Genomic DNA, 21,604 nt, shown 5'->3' with positions numbered 1-21,604 from the left:
GAGGGTTCAATGCTTCCTTACGAAGTCACAAACACACCACAACACCATGAGGACTGTTTGATATTTCTGATCTTCACTGATCAGTCGCAAACACACCACAACACCATGAGGACTGTTTGATGGCTCCAGCGAGCTGAGAACAATGAGGGGATCTCATTGAATCATTGAATATTGAAAGACCTAGTGGACATGGAGAGAGTGTTTCCACTAGTGGGGCAGTCCAGGACCAGAGGGCACAGCCTCAGAATAGAAGGCCATCCATTTGGAACAAAGGTGAGGAGGAATTCCAGAGAGTGGTGAATCTGTGGAATTCATTGCCATGGATGGCTCTGGAGCCCAAGTCATTAAGTATACTTAAAATGGAGGTTGATAGGTTCCTGATTAGTCAGGGCATCAAAGGTCACGAGGAGAAGGCAGAGAAACAGAGCTGAGAGGGATAATAAATCAGCCATGATGGAATGATGCAGCAGAATCAGTGGGGCAAAGAGGAGCCTAATTCTACCCCTATACAATATACAACAGAACACAGAACATTGCAGGCACTTCAGCCCATGATGTTGTGTCGACCTTTTAACCTGCTCTAAGATTAATCAAGTCCTTCCCTCTCACGTAGCCGTCCATTTTCCTATCATCCATGAGCCTATCAAAGAGTCTCTTAAATGTCCCTAAAGTATCCACCACCCCTGGGAGTGCGTTCCATGCCCCACCACTGTGTGTGTGTGTAAAAAAACAACCCCTGACCTCCCCCTCCATACTCTCCTCTAATCACCTTAAAATTAAACCCCCTTTAGAGAACCTAGAACATAGAACAGTACAGCATGGTACAGGCCCTTCGGCCCTCAATACCATGCTGACCCTTTAACCTACTCCAAAATCAATCTCACATTTCCCTCTCCCACAGCCCTCAATTTTCCTATCATCCATGAGTCTGTCTAAGTCATTTTACATGAATACAAATGACTTTGTATTAGCCATGTCCACCCTGGGAAAAGTGCTGGCTGTCCATTCTGTCTGTGCCTCTTACCATCTTGTACACCTCTACATCTCATCCTCTTTCAGTTCAGAGAGAAAAACCCGAGCTCACCCAACCTACCCTCGAGAGATATGCTCCCTCGTTCAGGCAGAATCCTGGGTGGATGACTAACACACTGGCAATTGTTCTTGGAACTGAATTTGGACTGGGTGGATAAACCAAACCCCGTGTACAGAGTCAGAGTCAGAGCGGGGCGGTTTTATTGGGACTGGGGTCACAGGGGTACCTTACCTGTGGTGGCTCATAGGGCACCATCACACTCTGTCTGCCAGTGATCGGGTCCTCTACATACTGAGCATGGCTGCTCCCCTCCACTCGAATCAGGTGGCTGGGTGGGGCCACTTGACCTACAGAGATTTAAATATTAGCTTTATTTGTCACATCTCCATTAAAACACTGAAATATACAGCGAAATATGCTCAGTCTCCCCTCCCATCAGATTACTTCTTCTTCTGCCCTTTACCATTTCCACCTATCACCTCCCAGCTTCTGTCTTCATCCCCCCTTTTCATCCCCCCTTCCCACCCACCTCCCTTTACTGGTCACCTTCTGGTTTGTCCTCCTTCCCCTCCCCCTATCTCATTCTGGCATCTTGCCCTCTCCATTGCAGTCCTGATGCAGAATCTCAGACTGAAACGTTGACTGTTCATTCATTTCCATAGATGCTGCCTGACCTGCTGAGTTCTTCCAGCATTTGTGTGTGTGTTGCATCTGGTTTCCCATCTGCTCCCAATGACCAATGTGGACATCCTGGTGTGGAGCCACAGAGTAGGGTCATCTCCTCAACCAGTATCTCTGCTCTGCTTTCACGGCAGAGAGTGACATGACGACCTCAGATAGTTAATGAGACGGCTTTGGGGAAAGTTTACCATCATTGAACTCCCGACTCAGCTCGTGGTTTGGGCAGCGTTTCACCACCTCGGTGACGTGCTCCGCCTTCTTGTACACAGGCATGGCGCGGATCACAGCTCCCTGCGGCGGCTGCGTCATCACTTTGATCTGGATTGGACAAGTCTTGGCAATCTGACAGTACAGTTTCTTCAGCTCTGGAGAATACTGCAGGAGAAGTGAAAAGCGGGTTGGGTCGTTAGCATCTATAAAGAGAAGCTTTAACTTTATTCATTTACTTAGAGATACAGTACAGAACAGGTCCTTCTGGCCTTCCAAGCTGCACTGCCCAGCAGACCAATTAACTTACCAACCTGTATGGCTTTGAACTGTGGGAGGAGGCCAGGGCGCCGGGAGGAAAGCTGGTACAACTGGGAAGGAATGTACAAACTCTGACCGTCCAGGCTGTAATAGTGCTGCACTAACTGCTACACTATCATGGCCCTCACATGGAACAGACAGTGAAATCACCCTGCACGTGCACATGCCCGCTCGTCATTGCTGCCTTCAGGGAGGCAGTACAGGAGACTTCAGACACACACTCCATGTTTCAGGAACAGCCATCTCCTCTGCATTCAGATTTCTGAGTGGACAAAGAACCCATGAACACTAGATCATTATTATTTTATGCTCACTTTTTACACTACTCATTTAAATTGTTTATTTACTATATATTTCATATTACAATTTCTAGTTTTGTATTATTACGAATGCACTGTATTGCTGCTGCAAAACAGATTTCATAACATATATTACTGTGCACGTGTCTCGGCTACACACATGTAGCCAGGGACATATGATACTGTGCACGTGTCTCAGCTACATGCATGTAGCTAGAGTGCCTGACTTTTGCACAGTATGGTACGGCAGTGATATTAAACCTAATTCAGATGCTGATTAAATGCAAGTCTCTTTTCCAACAAACCCCAGACTCATGAGATGGGACAGCAAAGACAAGGTAAATAATTGTCAGGTGAAAGGTCAAAACTGGAAATAAAGTTGTGAAAAATGACAGGATGCAATTATCTCTATTTTGATAATGAATTGTTTTATTTATCGTATTTAACTGGGCTACTGTGTCAGAACAGCTGATGTCTCAGGCAGACTCAGTCCTTTAACACAACTGTAACTAAATGTTGTTGGGCACGTGGCCAAGTGGTTAAGGCGTTCGTTTAGTGATCTGAAGGTCGCTAGTTTGAGCCTCAGCTGTGGCAGCGTGTTTGTGTCCTTGAGCAAGGCACTTAAGCATACATTAATCTGCGGCTTGTAAGGTATGAAAATCCCCGACGCAGGCCTCTCATGGTCTGAGTTGACGTTCCCTCTCTCCCGTAACTAAATGACAAACACGAGAAAATCTGCTGATACTGGAAATCCAAAGTTAAACACACAAAATGCTGGAGAAACTCACTCGGGTCTCGGCCCAAAACGTTGACTGTTTACTCTTTTCCACGGATTCTGCCTGGCCTGCTCCAGCATTTTGTGCCTTGCTGAAATATGTTCAGTTTATTGTCATTCGACTGTACACACGTACACACAACACTTGGTATATAACTCACACTCCTTTGCTGGGATCGACCATGGATACTGCATCTTGATTCTGATTCTGAAACGTGCTGTTTCGCGTCAACAACCAACACAGTCCTAGGAGTGCTGAGGGCAGCCCACAAGTGCTGCCATACTTGGGGTGACAAAGTAGCGTGCACATTAACCCTAACTCATATGTCCTTAGAGCGTGGGAGAAACGAAAGAGGGAACCCACAAGGTCACAGGGAGAAAGTGGCGGCAATTGCTGGCACTGTGAAGTTCAAAGTTCAATGTAAATTCATTACCAAATACATATATATCACAATATACAACCCGCAGGTTTGTTTTCTTGCAGGCATTTACAGTCTGTGCAGCAGCCCTCCCATTTGTCTGGTATGGATGGCCTACTGCACAGGACTGAAAGAAGCTGCAGAGGGTTGTAAATATAGTTGGCTCCATCTTGGGTGCTAGCCTACAAAGTACCCAGGACAACTTCAGGGAGCGGTGTCTCAGAAAGGCAGCGTCCAATATTAAGGACCTCCCGCACCCAGGGCATGCCCTTTTCTCACTGTTACCATCAGGTAGGAGATACAGAAGCCTGAAGGCACACACTCAGTGATTCAGGAACAGCTTCTTCCCCTCTGCCATCCGATACCTAAATGGACATTGAACCCTTGAACACTACCTCACTTTTTGCACCGGTTTTAATCTCCAATATACATATACTGCAATTTATTTATTTATTTATTTTTCTTCTATATTATGTATAGCATTGAACTGCTGCTGCTAAGTTAATAAATTTCACGGCACATGCCAGTGATAATAAACCTGATTCTGATTCTAAATACAAAGAAATTTTAAAAATAATAATTATAAATAAATAAGCAATAAATATCGAGAACATGAGATGAAGAGTCCTTGAAAGTGAGTCTATAGGTTGTGGGAACAGTTCAGTGTGGGGGTGTGAAGTTGAGTGGTGCTCTCCCCTCTGGTTCAGGATTCTGATGGCTGAGGGGTAATAACTGTTTCTGAACCTGGTGGTGTGGGACCTGAGGCTCCTGTACCTCCTTCCTGATGGCAGCAGTGAGAAGAGAGCACAGACTGGGAGGTGGGAATGCTGTTTTCCTGTGACAGCGCTCCATGTAGGTACATTACGTTATCTAACCATTATGCTAGCATATCAGCCATGGGACAATGTGATAGTGCTGGAGAAATTTCACCACGATGTTGCCTGGGATGCAACATTTTATTTACAACGGGAGACTCAGTTAGGTTTGGTTTTCCTGGAGTGGAGGAGGTTACGGGGGAAATGATTAAGGCTACATAAAATTACAAAGAGTGCAGATACGGTATACCCCTCTGTCATAGGTGATTAAAACTAGAGACTTAGAATAAGGGAGAAATGATCTAAAGGGAAAGTTGCAAACTCAGCCAGCTCCATCTTCGGACATCTTCAAAAGGCGATGCCTCGATAAGGTGGCATCTGTCATTAAGGACCCCATCAACCAGGACATGCCCTCTTCCCATTGTCTCATTAGGGAGGAGTTACAGGAGTCTGAAGACACACACTCAATGTTTTAGGAACATCAGCTTTCCGTCCACCATCAGATTTCTGAAAGGACATACATAATACATGCACACACACACAACAGATTCAGGTTAATTGGGACCAGTACATTTTGGCCCAGTAAAGAGGCTGGCCCAATTATCCCTGCCACTCCACCAGGGATAGGGTTCCTCTTGTCCTCACGAGCCTCCGCGTCCAGCACATAATTCTCTGAAACTTCCGCCATCTCCAATGGGATCCCACTACCACGCACATCTTTTCCCTCCCACTTTCTGCTTTCCGCAGGGATTGCTCTGCTCCCTATGCGACTCCCTTGTCCACTTGTCCCTACCCACTGATCTCCCTCCTGGCACTTATCCTTGTAGGCAGAACAAATGCTACGCCTGCCCCAACACTTCCTCCCTCACCATCATTCGAGGCCCCTAACAGTCCTTCCAGTTGGGGCGACACTTCACCTGTGAGCCTGTTGGGGTCATCTACTGTATCTGGTGCTCCTGGTGTGGCCTCCTATATACCGGTGGGGCCCGATGTAGATTGGGAGATCACTTCGCTGACCACCTATGCCCTATCAGCCAGAAAAAGCAGGATCTCCCAGTGGCCACCCATTTTAATTCCACTTCCCATTCCCGTTCTGACATGCCAGTCCACACTTTTGTGATGAGGCCACACTCAGTTTGGAGAAGCAACATGTTATATTCTGTCTGGGTGGCCTCCAACCTGTTGGCAGGAATATTCACCATTCCCTTTTCCTTCTCTCACCTTATCTCCTTACCTGCTCAACACCTCCCTCTGGTGCTCCTCTCCATTTTCTTTCTTCCATGGCCTTCTGTCCTCTCCTAATGGATTTCCCCTTCTCCAGTCCTGTATCTCTTTCACCAATCAATTTCTCAGCTCTTTACTTCATCCTCCCCCCTCCCCACCAGTTTCACCTATCACCTTGTGTTTCTCACTCCCCTCTCCCACCTTCTAACTCTGACTCCTCATCTCTTCGTCCAGTCCTGATGAAAGGACTCAGCCCAAGACACAAACTACTGTTTAACTGAGGAACAAATTATGGATTTAAATGAAAATCCAAACAAATTCAAACACTATTAATACTACTATAGTACTATAAAACTATGCATTAGTTCCTGATAGTTATCGACTGAGGAATTCATCCAGTGTACACTGCTTCGTTCTTTTGATTGTCTGTAAATGAACAAAATCAATGCAGACACCCAGTGTAGAGAATCGACTGCCTTTGATGATTGCATCCTTCAAATCTTCATTTTCATCATAACATTCAAGATAGTTGACGATACCTTCAAGTTGTTCATAGTGCCTAATTTGTTGAAGTAGTGAAATCAATTCATTTTTATTCCTGGCCGTTTCTGGCATCTCCAAGCCTGAATGCTTGAAACTGTGAGCAAACTATTAGTGTCACTGCCTTTTGAACACAAACATACAAGTGACGCTATTTAAAAAGTGTTTGCTCTAAGCATGGTGTAGTATCTAACGGCCACACAAGGTGCACGCGACTGGCACTAGTTAGAAACTGGCAACAGTCTCCTCTCCCAATTAGCAGCATACTGTCCCAAATAAATAAAGGGAAGCTCAGCTAGTTTCTCGATTAGTTTGTGTTCTTTAAGAGTTGTCCCAAATAAGCGATTGCCCCAATTAAGTGGAACCCACTGTAAATATTCCTTATAGTTTTTTTATTATGTATTGCAATGTATTGCTGCCACAAAACAACAGATTTCATGACATAAGCCAGTGATATTACACCTGATCGTGATCCTCCAGTGCAGCAGTGGAAGCAGTCACTGACAGCACCAACTAAAGAAAGTTAAGGAGTTTATTGTGAGCAAGAAGTTTCAGTTCAGTGAGGCTCCAGCACAGGGGACAAAGTTATTTCTGCCAGCATCGTGCTGCTGACCTGCTCTGTCTCCTGTGCATGCAAGCAACGCTTCACTGAATGCCTTTCAAATGCACAAAGCCCAGAGTGATCACAGCAGGTGAGCAGGTGTTTTCTCAGGGTTTTCAGTCTGAGTCAAGATGTAGAGTGTGACAGTTCTGTTACTGCCATGGTTACTGTGGCTACTCCACCCTGCCGTGGAATGATCTGAAAAGGAATGGAGCTCAATTTAACTCATTAACCACCTAGCTTGTTCTTAATTTCAGCTGTTGGCAGGAGGCTTCAATGTGCAAATGTTTGCTTTGGGAAAGCCTGTCTGTAGCATTCACCATGGTTCGTTAGGGTTGTCAGAGCCGGGAGGAGATAGTGGGGATAAGCTCCCACTACCTATTTATTCAATGCACCCAATGGGGTGTGTCTCAAATAGCCTCTGACAACCAAGTCTAGCTCCTGGCCTTCACGTGCAGTTTAGCTACTAAGACCAGCAGAACTATTTCTACTGGAAGGAGAAGAGGCAAAGGCGGTTACAGACGCCTTAGAACCAGTCACTTTGGGCAGAAGGGTTCATCAGCCATATCTGCAGCTCATCTGGAAGGCATACTCTGATCTCAAACCGTTTTGGAGTTGAGCTGTTGAACTGCCTCTACAACCTGACAGTTTTGGGGTGTAGACTGAAGTGTCGAAGCTGCAGGACAGTTGTGTGTGGCAGTTACAGGCTGAATTGAGGGGGTGGGCCTGGTCCGAGAGTGGGGAATCAGCCAATGTTGGGGCCACTGCTGGAAGAGATTTGAAGGTGAATGGACGCGACAGAACCCAGGTGAAGCAAGCAGAGGTGAAACAGAGTCGAGGAGCTGGGGCTTGGGCCTGTGCCTGAGAGCAAGGAATGACCCACTGTTTGGCCAATTTAATAGCCTGGCCAGATCGGAAAGGTGAGTACAGGTCAAATCGAGGTGGCGGGGCCCTGGCCTCAGCGCGTAGTGAATCGATAAGGCCAGAGCCTGAGAACGAGGAACAGCCCAAGGTTTGGCTGATTTAAACACCAGGCCAGATTAAAAGGGTCAAGGTACTGGGCTCCTGATTTGGCTTTCGTAAACTTCAGTTCTGAATGCTTCTTGCTTAATTTTATTATTTACATGATTTTTTTCATGTGTTTGCCAGTCTTCCTTCTTTAATGGGTTCCATTGGGTTTCTTTGCTTTGTGGCTGCCTGTAAGGAGATGAATCTCGAGGTCATATATGAATACATACTTTGATAATACATGTACTTTGAACTTTGTACAAACCCAGACCACAGATTGGCAGGCTCTAGGATAAAAGGATTAGGCTCCAAGTATAAGCAATAGAAGATGTAGCAATCAAAACAGTCTTTAAAGATTGCAACCTACAGGATCAAACAGAATCTTCCGTCTCTAGAGCAATCATTCCCCTACTGGAGGAGGCCAACATGAACAGTCTCTCCCCCATGACAAAGCAACACCCACTCTGATGGATCGGTCACATCATCCAGATGTCCAACCCATGTCTCCCCAAACAGATCCTTTACTCCCAGTGGAAGGATGGTCAGAGATCCCCCGGTGGGCAAAGGAAAGGCTTCAAAGATAAAATCAAAATCAGCCTGAAGAAATTCAACATTACAACTAAAAACTGGGAAGAGATTGCACTCAACAGGTACACCTGGAGGAAATCTGTTCAAGAAGGAGCTGTGCCACATGACAGCAACCTCCACTGTACCGCAGAGAACAAGCAGCAGCTACAAGACTAAAAAACCAGAACAGCCAAGCACTAACCACAGCCACCACTTAAACTTGTCCACCCACACTGCACCAGATTATGTGGATCCCAGATCAGCCTCTACAGGAACCTGAGAACCCACTGCTAGACAACTCCTTAGGAGAACATGAACACTCGATTCGAATGACCACACCACTACTAACCCAGAATTCACTGCACCTTTACATTAAGTTATTTATATCAGCTCTTCTTACTATAAATGCAGAATAAACTGCAAAATTGGCGAGGATCAGTTTAGCTGATGAAGCCCATTAAAGTTTCCAGTTCCACTGGGTGTGCCAGTAACTCTATTCCTCAGTTTGAACTTATTATGATCCATAAGCTTTCAATAAATAAGGGCGTAACACCACTTGCTGAGCTGTCTCACTTGTTTACTTGTTCAGATGTCATGCACTCAGATACACCTTCGGCTTAGCACACAGATCTTCAAGTAGCGCAGGGAGGCCCAGTCACAGGCTCACGGCTGAATGGGGAACTGTCAAAGGATTTCAAGTATAATTTCATGTCATTTCCAGTACACAAGTGTAAAGGAGGACAAAATAATTGCTACTCCTGATTCAATACAGCACAAAAAAACACAATTGATGAAGAACACAATTATAATAAAAACACATTAAATATAAATACATAAGATTGCATGTCCATAAAGTGATGCTAGGCACAGGAGTGTCTGTACATAGGGTGACTGACAGGAAATGATAAAGTAGTGGTGGTTGGGGGTGTGGAGGGGTGGGTTAGTGGGTGGGGGTGTTGATCAGCCTTACTGCTTGGGGAAAGTAACTGTTTTTGAGTCTGGTGGTCCTGGTGTGGATGCTACATAACCTCCTCCCTGATGGGAGTGGGACAGACAGTCCATGAGCAGGGTGGGTGGGATCCTTCATGATGTTACTGGCCTTTTCCCGGCACCTTTCCGTATATGTCCTTGATGGTGGGTAGGCTGGTGCCAGTGATGTGTTGGGCAGTTTTGACTACCCATTGTAAAGCCTTCCTGTCTGCCGCAGGGCAGTTTCCACAATAAGTAGTGATCATTAATTTATGTAAATTGCCCAGTTTAAGATTGTTTAAAGCAAATTCAGTTCATAGACATATTTATTTAAGGAAGAGCTATTTTGTAAACTGTTTAATGCGTTGAGAAAAAGATGTCTAAGAAAAGATATGCTCATATTGCGGAAGGTTCACGAGTATGATCCAAGGAATGAAAGGGTTAACACATGAGGAGCATTTGATGGCTCTGGGGGAGAAGAATGGGGAGGAGGGGATCTCATTGAAAGCTATGGAATATTGAAAGGGCTAGAAGGATAGATGTGAAGAGAATGTTTCCTATAGTGAGGAAGACTAGAACCGGACACTGGACAGCACAGCTCAGAGTAGAGCAGAGATTCCCAGCCTGGGGTCCACAGCATAAAAAAAATTGGGAACCCCTGGAAAATAGGGATGACCATTTAGTACAGAGACGAGGAGGAATTTCTTTAGTCAGAGTATGGTGAATCTGTGGAATTCAATGCCACAGACGGCTGTGAGGCCAAGTCATTGGGTGTAATTAAATCAAATTAGTCAGAGTATCAAAAGTTACTGGGAGAACTCAGGGGAATGGGGTTCAGAGGATTAATAAATCAGCCATGATGGAATGGTGGAGCAGACGTGATGGGCTGAATGGTTTACGTCTGCCCCTGTGTCTTATCGAGAGCTTTTCCAAGCAACGTTACTGGAGGAGAGACACTGACCCCAGACAACTGGGATTGATCAGTTATAAACTTTCAGGAAGCCCGACAGCATTCTGAACACAAGCATGTACATCTTTGAATGGTTGCTGCCTCTTGTGGGTGAAAATTAAACAGAAGCAATGATTAATAGTATTTCAGGGAGCTGTTTTCGCCACGACAGAAAGGAATGAAAACATTCTGCCTCAAATCGTCATGTTTGTAAGTATTTTATTCAAACATTGAATTCCTGGTAACAAAGAACAGTTTGTCAGCAGTGCAGGAGCTGGCAATAAATTAGAAAGAAATATAAATACACAGGTTCAGAGGAGACCACTCAGCCCATTGATTCTGGTCTATCACAAATAGGATCATGGCAGATCTGTTTGGAACTAAATGAGTTTCTACCCTTGGTAACATTTTATCCCCTTATTTAGACTGATATTGCACTGCAGCACAGAAACAGGCCTTTCGGCCCATCCAGCCCATGCTGCACTGTTATTCAGTGTAGTCCCATTGACACTGACCCAGTCCAAAGCCCTTCACACCTCACCCATGCAACCTTCTTTTGATCAGAATGATATTTAATATCAATGGCATTTGTTATGAAATTTGTTGTTTTGTGGCAGTAATACATTGTAACACACAATAATAAAAACTGTAAATTACAATAAGAAACAAATTTAAAAATTAAATTAGTACAAAAAAAAAGAAAAAAAAAATAGTGGGGTGGTGTTGATGGGTTCATTGTCCATCCAGAAATCTGATGGTGGAGGGGAAGAAGCTATTCCTGAAACAGTGACTTCAGGCTCCTGTATCTCTTCCTGACCCCTCTTGACGAAGGGTCTCAGCCTGAAACGTCGACGGTACCTCTTCCTATAGATGCTGCCTGGCCTGATGAGTTCACCAGCAACTTTTATGTGTGTTTATAAGGATGTTGCCTGGATTGGGGAGCATGCCTTATGAAAACAGGTTGAGTAAACTCGGCCTTTTCTCCTAGGAGCGACAGAGGATGAGAGGTGACCTGATAGAGGTGTATATGATGATGAGAGGCATTGATCGTGTGGATAGTCAGAGGCTTTTCCCCAGGGCTGAAATGGCTGCCACAAGAGGACACAGGTTTAAGGTGCTTTGGAGTAGGTACAGAGGAGATGTCAGGGGTAAGTTTTTTTACGCAGAGAGTGCTGAGTGCGTGGAATGGGCTGCCGGTGACGGTGGTGGAGGTGGAGGATACGATAGGGTCTTTTAAGAGACTTTTGGATAGGTACATGGAGCTTAGAAAAATAGAGGGCTGTGGGTAAGCCTAGGTAATTTCTAGGTAGTTGTTCGGCACAACTTTGTGGGCCGAAGGGCCTGTATTGTGCTGAGGGTTTTCTATGTTTCTGTGTGATCTAGTCCCCACATCTTACTGCATCTCTACCATCTACTGCACTGAGATTCTACCAGTTACACGTACTACCCGTTGCCCTGGTAACGTAGCAGTTAGCGTGGCGCTATTACAGCTCAGGGCGCCGGATTTCGGTGTTTATTTCCGGTGTCCTCTGTAAGCAAGTTTTTATGTTCCTTCCCGTGTGCGTGTGGGTTTTCCCTGGGTACTCTGTTTCCTCCCACAGCCTAAAGACGTACCTGTTAGTAGGTTAACCAAGTCCTCTCATTCAGTTAGGCTAGGGTTAAACTGGTGGGTTGCTGGGCAGCGTGGTCTGGTGGGCTAGTATCAACTGTCCTGTTCTGCATCCCCAAACAAACAAACAAGTATAGAAATAAAACCTATTGTCGCCAAGTAAAGTACCAACCAGCACACCTTGACAATGTGGGTGGATACCAAGGCAAACCCACATGACCAAATGGAGGATATGCATCACCGATCCTGGTACACCCTGGCTCACTGGAGCTCAGTCAGCAGCACTACTCTGTTACCCTGACATTCATTTTGATTTTGTACTTCTGCCAAAATGGTTCCAATTTTCCCACACTATACCCCATTTACTAGATCTTCTCCCATAGAACCATAGAAACTACAGCACAGAAACAGGCCCTTTGGCCCTTCTTGGCTGTGCCGAACCATTTTCTGCCTAGTCCCACTGACCTGCACACGGACCATATCCCTCCATACACCTCCCATCCATGTACCTGTCCAATTTATTCTTAAATGTTGAAAAAGAACCCACATTTACCACCTCGTCTGGCAGCTCATTCCATACTCCCACCACTCTCTGTGTGAAGAAGCCCCCCCTAATGTTCCCTTTAAACTTTTCCCCCCTCACCCTTAACCCATGTCCTCTGGTTTTTTTTCTCCCCTTGCCTCAGTGGAAAAAGCCTGCTTGCATTCACTCTATCTATACCCATCATAATTTTATATACCTCTATCAAATCTCCCCTCATTCTTCCCTCCCATTCAGTTAATCTATGTATAAAATCGAAGGTTATAGAAACAGGTCCTTTGGTCCATCTAGTCCATCTAGTCCATGCCAAACTATTAATCTGCCCACCTCCATCGACCTGCATCAGGACCATAGCCCTCCATATTCCTACTATCCAAACTTCTCCTAAACGTTGAAATCAACCTGCATCCAGCACTACGACCGGCAGCTCATTCCACACTCTCATCACCCTGAGTGAAGAAATTCCCCCTCATGTTCCCCTTAAACATTTCACTTTTCACCTTTAACCATGAGCTCTAGTCCTAGCCTCACCGAACCTCAAGTTTGGAGAGGTACATGGATAGTAGGGGTATGGAGGACTATGGTCCGTGTGAAGGTCAATGGGTGTAGGTAGTTCAAATGGTTCAGCAAGAACTAGATGGGCCAAATGGCCTGTTTCTGTGCTCCATTTTTCTATGATTGTATGACTCAACTCAGTGGGGAAAACATGCTTGCATTTATCCTGTCTACATCCTCATAATCTTATATATCTCTATCATATCTCCCTTCGTTCTCCTACAGTCCAGGGATTAAAGTCCAACATTATTAGTTACCGCACGGAAGTCTATTCAGCCCATTGTGTCCATTTCTGATTAATCCCAGCTTTGCCCTTTTTCCAAGCCTGACCATATACTCATCCGGATTCTCCTGAAGGCCACCACATCTGCAGGCAGTGCACTCCAAAGCCCAACCTCACTGTATAATGTAAATGCGCCGGTCGTGCATGCAACCTGGTACAGCCGTTCCGATCAGTATTCTTACTTTTTAACTTACGTTATTTTTTGTATTTTTTTTCACAGTAACACGTCGAAGCTGTGCCCTCTCTAACATGCTGGTAGAGAGAGTTTTATTTGGGTTTTTAGTGCTGGGAATAGTTACATCCCAACACATGGGACAGAAGCATGGTCGCATTGTTCATTCCAGGGACCAGCTGCTTACGCTTATGCCGGCCGGTTTAGCGAGCAGAGCGGTGGACACCCCTGCTGAAATCTGGAGGAAAACACACAGAGGATGCGAGGGGGATCACAAAGGCAAGGAAAGAGGACTGGGTCGAGACAACAGAGACTTATGGAGAAGAGGAGTTCGGTGGGTAATAAAATGGACGAGTTCACGGCGTTAGCCAGGCATCAGAGAACATTTCAGGAGTGCAGTGTTATGTGCTTCACTGGAACGGGGCTGCACAAGGACATACCCGATCAAAACTTCTCCATGGACGGCTTCCAGACCGTTCCGGCTGATCGGAAGTGCACTGAGAGCGGTAAGCGTAAAGGAGTTGGGGGCTTACTGGTCTGGTTAACAATGAATGGTGCAATCCGGGTCATATTACGATCGAGGAACGTGTTTGTAGACCGGATATTGAACTTTTTACTGTTGGACTTCGGCCACATTCCACCGTGATACAACACTAGGAGGTCGTTCCTACCTGTGGCCATCGAACTTGCAGCTCCTCCCATGGAGGGTCAGACATCCTGAGCCAATAGACTGGTCCTGGACTTATTTTCCATCTGGCATAGTTTGTATTTTGTTGTTTGATTGTTTGTGGTTTTTGTATTGCTATATTTATGCTCTATTCTTGGTTGGTGAGGCTGTAACAAAACCCAATTTCCCTCGGGATCAATAAAGTATATCTATCTATCTATCTAATGATGTTGCTATTAATTCTCTGCTCCTTTATTTTACCCCAGATCTTTAGAAGACTAGACCTATGATTTTGTTTAAACAAATGCTAAAGCTTTATAAGCCACTGGTCAGAAATGCAATATTGCGAACAGATTTGGGTACCAGATGAGGGCCCAGGGAGGTTCATGAGCTCTCTTCCCTCTAACCTGCATTGGTATGTGGCCATGCTCCCACACACATAGCCTTTGTTGCCGCGCAGCATGTAATGTTTTATTAAAGTGTTGAGCAGTTTTCAGGCCGTGAAAAAATGTCCTCCTCAGAGCAGTGGTTATTCCGTGCAGTTGTGAAAAAACAATTAGAGTGGATGTTGTTCTTGAGAATGATTCTGGGAACAAAAGGGTTAACATGTGAGAAGGAGCATTCGATGGCTCTAGACCTGCTCCTGATGGAATTTAAGAATTGGGCAGGTGGGGGGGGGGGGTTTGTTGAAACCTATTGAATATCTACTTCATTTCTACTTCCCGTTTCCATTTCGACAGGTCAGTCCCTGGCCTCCTAAACTGCCGCAATGAGGCCACACTCAGGTTGCCTTAAACTCCATCTGGGTAGCCTCCAACCTGATGGCATGAATATTGATTTCTCTTTCTGGTAAAAATTTACCTCCCCCTTCCGTCTTCTATTCCCACTCTAGCCGCTTAGTTCTTCTCACCTACCTACCACCTCCTCCAGGTGACCCTCCTCCTTCCCTTTCTCCTATGGTCCACTGTCCTCTCCCATCTGATTCCTTCTTCTCCAGCCCTTTACCTTTCCCACCTATCACCTCCCAGCCTCTTACTTCATCACCCCATCCCCATCCACTTGGTCTCATCTTCCAGCTTGTCCTCCTATCCCTCCCCCACCTTCTTATTTTGGCATCCTCCCCCTTCCTGTCCAGTCCTGAGGAAGGGTCTTGGCCTGAAACACTGACTGTTATTCCTCTCCATTGATGCTGCCTGGCCTGCTTAGTTCCTCCAGCAGTTTGTGTGTGTTTCTCTGCATTTCCAGCATCTGCAGAATCTCTTGTGTTTTGAATATTGAAAGACCTAGATAGAGTGGATGTGGAGAGGATATATCTTACATTACAGTGGGGGAGTCTAGGACAGGAGACTCAGATAGAGTGGATGTGGAGAGGATATATCTTACAGTGGGGGAGTCTAGGACAGGAGACTCAGATAGAGTGGATGTGGAGAGGATATATCTTACAGTGGGGGAGTCTAGGACAGGAGACTCAGATAGAGTGGATGTGGAGAGGATATATCTTACATTACAGTGGGGGAGTCTAGGACAGGAGACTCAGATAGAGTGGATGTGGAGAGGATGATTCCTACAGTGAGGATTCCTGAGACCAGAGGGTGCAGCCTCAGAATAGAGGCTGTGCATTTCATTTATAACAGAGACGAAGAGGTAAGGTGGTCAATCTGTGGAATTCATTGCCACAGACAGCTGTGGAGGCCAAGTCATTGGATATATTTAAAGCAGAGGCTGATAGGCTCCTGATTAATCAGGGTGTGAAAGATTACAAGGAGAAGGCAGGAGAACAGGGTAGAGAGGGAAGATGGAATGGTGCAGCAGACTTGATGGGCCCAATGGCCTTCTCTTGCTTTCAATGCTCAAGTACTTATGGAATGCAACCCCCAACAGCTTATTTCCTCTTTGGTCTCAAAATGCACCTGCACCTACTGCCCCAGCCAAGCTTCCCCCTCACTCTCTGACCCTCCCCACTTTCTTCCTTACTCAACCTGTCCTGGATTCTCTATTCTCTATCAGTTTCATACTACGCCAAGTTTTTAACTCCTAAGGTGTTGGTGTTGGGAACTTTAAGTTCCTGAGAGTGAACATCAGCAATAGTGTGTCCTGGTCCAACCACGCAGACACGCAGACACTAGAAAGTGGGAGAGTACAGCAAAGGAGCAGGAGCGCACCCTTCAGACCACAATGCTGTGCCAAACCAGTTAAATTAGTAAGCAAATGGCTAACTAAATTAACTTCTTTTGCCTACACAATGTCCCTATCCTTCCATTTTCCTCACATTCATGTGTCTATATAAATGTTTCTGAAAAGCCTCGAATGTTTCTGCCTCTACCACCACCCCAGGCAGCACATTCCAAACACCCGCCACTCTCTGTGTGTAAAAAACTTGCCTATCACATCTCCTTTGAAATTAAACTCCTCTCACCTTAAATGCATGCCCTCTGGTATTAGATATTTCAACCTAAAGATATAACTATCTTAAAAGTTAAGGAACTGTGGTCACTGTTTCCTAACTGTTCACCCACTGACAAGTCAGTCACCTGGCCAGGCTCCTTACCCAGCACCAGGTCCAGTACAGCCCCTCCTGTTGAACTCTCTACATACTGATCTTCTTATAGATTTATTGAATATGCACGCAAGAAAATGAATCTCAGGGTTGTATATAGTGACATATAGAAACAGGCCCTTTGGCCCACAATGCTGTGCTGAACATGTACTGACTTTAGAAATTACCTAGGGTAACCCATAGCCCTCTATTTTTCTAAGCTCCATGTACCTATCCAAAAGACTCTTAAAAGATCCTATCGTATCCTCCTCCACCACCGTCACCGGCAGTCCATTCCACGCACTCACCACTCTCTGTCAAAAAACTTACCCCTGACATCTCCTCTGCACCTACTTCCAAGCACCTTAAAACTGTGCGCTCTTTGATATGTACTTTGATAATAGATTTACTTTGAACTTTGAATTCAGGAAGCCCTCCTGGATGCACCTAACAAATTTTGCAACATCTCAACCTCTTACAGTCAAAAGTTTGTACAGTATTAGGGAAGTTGAAGTCCCCCATGACAACCCTAGTACCCTATGGTTTTTACACCTTTCCTCAATCTGATTGCATACCTGGATCCTCAATGATCTGGCAGCTTTTTTTGGGGGGCGGGGGGAGAGCTCTGTAGTAGAATCCCATGCTTCCTATTTTTGAGTTCTATCCATATAGAGTCAGTGAACAAGCCTTATTAGACGTTTCAACTTCTTGACTACAGTCAAGAAAACTCAAGGTCAGAAGGCTGAAGAAATCTGCCATGTTCAAAGTAAATTTATTATCAAAGTACTCATATGTCACCATATACAACCCTGAGATTCATTTTCTTGTGGGCATTTACAGTCAAACAAAGAAATAGAATTGAATCAAAGAAGGGTCCGTATTAATCCTTACCAATTTTTATTGATGCACCACAGAAAGCATCACGGATTGGTAGGGCAACTGTTCTGCCCCTCACCACAAGAAACTGCAGAGAGTTGTGGACACAGCTCAGCGCATCATTGAGACCAGCCTCCCCTCTGTGGGCTGTGTCTACACTTCTCCCTGCCTCAGGAAAGCAGCCAGTATAATCAAAAATCCCACCCACCCCAGACATTCTCTCTCTCCATCCTCCCACTGGGCAGAAGATAGAAATGCCCTGAAATCATGTATCACCAGGCTCAAGGCCAGCTTCTACTCCCTGTTATATGACTATTGAATGGTTTCCTGGTACGATAAGATGGATTCTTGATTTCAAAATCTACCTCGATATGATCTTGCAGCTTATTGTCTGCCTTTACCCTGCATTCAGTTGTTGGCTTGCTTTGAACACTGGAATGATTTGATCTGCAAGACAAAGTTTACACTGAACATCGACATATGTGGCAATAAACCAATTCCCATTTTCCTATGATCCTCTTCCACAATTTGCCTCCTCAATCTAAGCTGCTGTTTTTCTCAGACACTGGCCATTTCTGTAAGAAAATGTGTACGTTCTTTTCGCCTGTGTGTAATTTCCCTCCAGGTGCTCTGGTTTCCTCCCACAGTCCAAAGACGTACCGGTTAGTAGGTTAATTGGTCTTTGTAAATTGTCCTGTGATCTGGCTAGGGTTAAATCGGTGGGTCGCTGGTTGGCGTGGTTCGGTGAGCCGGGAGGACCTGCTCTGTGCTGTATAAAGCAACCTCATGCTCTTTGACACAGGGTTAAAAAAATGCTTTCGTCTGCAAGTTCTCCCTGTGCGCATGTGTTGTGTGCCAACTTCTGTCAGCTAACACCTGCCTTCTTTCGCAATACGCCGCCAGTCAAGGTGTGCCTCTCAAAAAAAGCCTTGAACAATTGTGCTGATGTTGGATCAGATGCCTGCAGAGAATTCAGCTCTTTTGCACTCAGCTTCCAGCTGCTGCCAGCTGTCAGTCTCTCCATAAATTACTTCAAAGCTGCAACGCTCTCACACTCCCAGGTGCTGACATCAGACAGGTGGGTCTTGGACACGGCTAACTTGTCAGAATCCACGCGACAGGATATGTCCATTAAACCAACCACAAAGGAATTAATGCACATGCCACAGTAATTCTCCAAGCCCTGAGGGCAAGAATTGCTAAACACGGGTAATACTGCACTCCAAAACAGCTGCACACAGCAAACGCTCCCACTTCCATGCACACTTTCCGACAAGGAAAGCAAATTTAGTGAGACTGCTAATCAGATTAGAAAGTCTCACTTTAAACTCAGTGAGTGTGTGCACTGAAGAACAATTTTGACACTGTATGCAAATTCCTGAAACTTTTTCTAAATACTTTGTCAAATGGGGGAAAAAAATCCCATTTCGTACAACCATATTTTGCTCTCTCTCACACACACAGACTCAGACACTCACACAGAATAAGAATCAGTTTAAAATCACTGGCAAATGTTGTGAAAATTGATGTTTTGTGGCAGCAGTACATTGCAATACATAATAATAAAAACTGTAAATTACAATAAAAATTTATAAAAATTAAATTAAGTAAATAGTGCAAAAAGAGAGAGAAAAAAATGAGGTCGTATACATGTTTTCATTGTCCATTCAGAAATCTGATAGGAGGGGAAGAAGCTGTTCCTGAAACACTGAGTAAGTGGCTTCAGGCTCCTGTACCTCCTCCCGCATGGTAGCAATGAGAAGAGACATATCCTGGGTGACAGAGGATGCCTTTCTGAGGTATTGAGAGTGTCCTCGATGCTGGGGAGGCTCGTGCCCATGATGGAGCGGGCTGAGTTTACAACTTTCTGCAGCCTTTTCCACACACACACACACACATAAAATCAGAACAAACTGTAAATCACTGAGAATACAAATATGAGTTACTAACTCATTCTGAATACACAAAACCATTGCCTGGGGAGTGCAAGCAGAGGTCAAGTAGCAGCTAATGTCAGCCAAATTTTATCACTCAGACCGAGACAGGAACAATTCTGGAGAATAAGAAGTAACAGAAAAAAAATTAAACCAATATTTTGGCTTTGTCATAATAGAAATGATACAGAAATTTTCCTGGAATCAGTGGAGAATTATAGTCTAGTCTTTGGAATGAATGAGTTCAAAGAAATTTGCATTAAGGAATTCGGGTTTCACTGTAATGTAATGGTTAGCACAATGCTATTACAGCTCAAGGCATTGGAGTTCAATTCCAGCGGCCTCTCTGAGAAAGACTGTACGTCCTTCCCATGTGCACATGGGTTTCCTCTCACAGTCCAGCGACGTACTAGTTAGTAGATAAATCGGTCATTGTAGATGGTCCTGTAATGAGGCTGGGCTGGCTTGCTGGGTGGCGTGGCTCAGTGGGCCAGAAGGGCCAAATAGAATAGAGGTGGAAGATGATAAGTCTCCCAGTCCCAATGACCTGTATTGCTGGATTCTGAAGGTAATCGTGGAGACGGTAGATCGACTGGTTCAGAATGTCATCGAACTTAGAGCAGCCCTCGCAGACTGGATTGCAGCAAACACAACCACAAAAGAGACAGAAAAGAAGAAGATTTAACATCAGCAATAAGAAAATGGTAATGGACACACTTTCCGGACAGATAGGGCTCATCATTCACGGATGGCAGCTCGTCGAAGAGAAGGGAGACTGATCTCAAACCTCCACTACCTTGTGGCTATACCCATTCATGGGGAAGTCTTCAGGAGTAAACCCTGAGGAAACACCCAGAGCTGAAGCCCCTGTGGTAGTTATGTTCAGTTCAATGCTGACTGGCAACTCCTGCGACGGCGCTGGTTCAAACTGTATCGGTCTCTGCCGTTCCTTTGGGTTCATCAGTGGCACAGAAAGGGGGCGCCTGCTGCCTGGGCACGACTTGTTCTCCATATCATACTGCCTCGGTTTGCATATTGGCATCGACCCTGACCAGCAGAGGGCATTCAATGGGACTACCAAAGATTGCACAGAGAATTTACAAATTTATGAAAGGAAAGCCTGTTACAATTTCCTTGAATGGAATGAAATGCAAAGCTATTGCTGTGGTGTATTTGAACATTTAAAAAATCTTCAACACCGTTCCATGCCACACCAGATTGTGAAGGAAATTTTTGAAAGTACTAAACTGTAGTGGATTAAGGACTGGTTAATAGAGGGATTCCTCATCCTCTTTTCCCCCCTCCCACCTTATCGCCTAGCTTGCCCATTGCCTCCCTCTGGTGTTCGTCCCCCTTTTCTATCTTTCAGGGCCTTCAGTCAGACTCGCCCTGCCCTAGTCCTGTGTCTATTTCCCCAGTTCTTTACTTCACCCCTCCCCTTCCCAGTTTCACCTATCACCTTGTATTTCTCTCTCTCCCCCACCCCTACCCCTTTTAAATCTACTCCTCATCTTTTTTTTCTCTAGTCCTGTTGAAGGGTCTTGGCTTGAAACATTGACTGTACTCTTTTCCATAGATGCTGCCTGGCCTGCTGAGTTCCTCCAGCATTTTGTGCATGTGAATAAATGGGCCCATTGTGGATTCAAAGATTGTAACTAATGGAACTGCTGCTGGGCCTCAACTATTCACAATAGCGTCTTAGAGCATTACAGCACAGAAACTGGCCCTTTGGCCCATCTATCCGTACTGAACTGTTACTCTGCTTAGTCCCATTGACCTGCACCTGGACTATAGCCCTCTATACCCAAAATGCTTCCTGGATTAAAGGACATGTGCTTTACAAGAGGTTGGACAAACTTGGAGTGGCGGAAGATGAGGGGAGATCTGAGGTTTACAAGATTATGACAGGCATAGATAGAGTAGAGGGAGAGATTGTCTTTTTCCCGGGGTTGAAATGTCTAATACCACAGGGCACCTATTAGGATGGGAGGGGGTAATTTCAAAGGAGATGTGAGGGGCAAGT

At 45.2% G+C, this 21,604-nt stretch overlaps 1 protein-coding gene across 6 annotated transcripts in view; it reads right to left on the bottom strand.

Moving 5' to 3' along the window:
* The window catches only part of tp63 (tumor protein p63), a 444,822-nt gene that overhangs the window by 81,711 nt on the left and 341,507 nt on the right, over positions 1-21,604 (bottom strand). For all 6 annotated transcript variants that reach the window (XM_063045240.1, XM_063045241.1, XM_063045242.1 and 3 more), the window contains 2 exons: positions 1,903-2,089; positions 1,265-1,380 (listed from right to left, as the gene is read on the bottom strand). In XM_063045240.1, the coding sequence (XP_062901310.1) occupies positions 1,265-1,380; positions 1,903-2,089 (303 nt within the window). The remainder of the gene's footprint in view (positions 1-1,264; positions 1,381-1,902; positions 2,090-21,604) is intronic.

Source organism: Mobula hypostoma, chromosome 4, assembly GCF_963921235.1.
Source record: "Mobula hypostoma chromosome 4, sMobHyp1.1, whole genome shotgun sequence".
Lineage (NCBI taxonomy): Eukaryota > Metazoa > Chordata > Chondrichthyes > Myliobatiformes > Myliobatidae > Mobula > Mobula hypostoma.
Note: the sequence above shows the minus strand (reverse complement) of the source record. Positions and strands in the feature narration are given on the sequence as shown.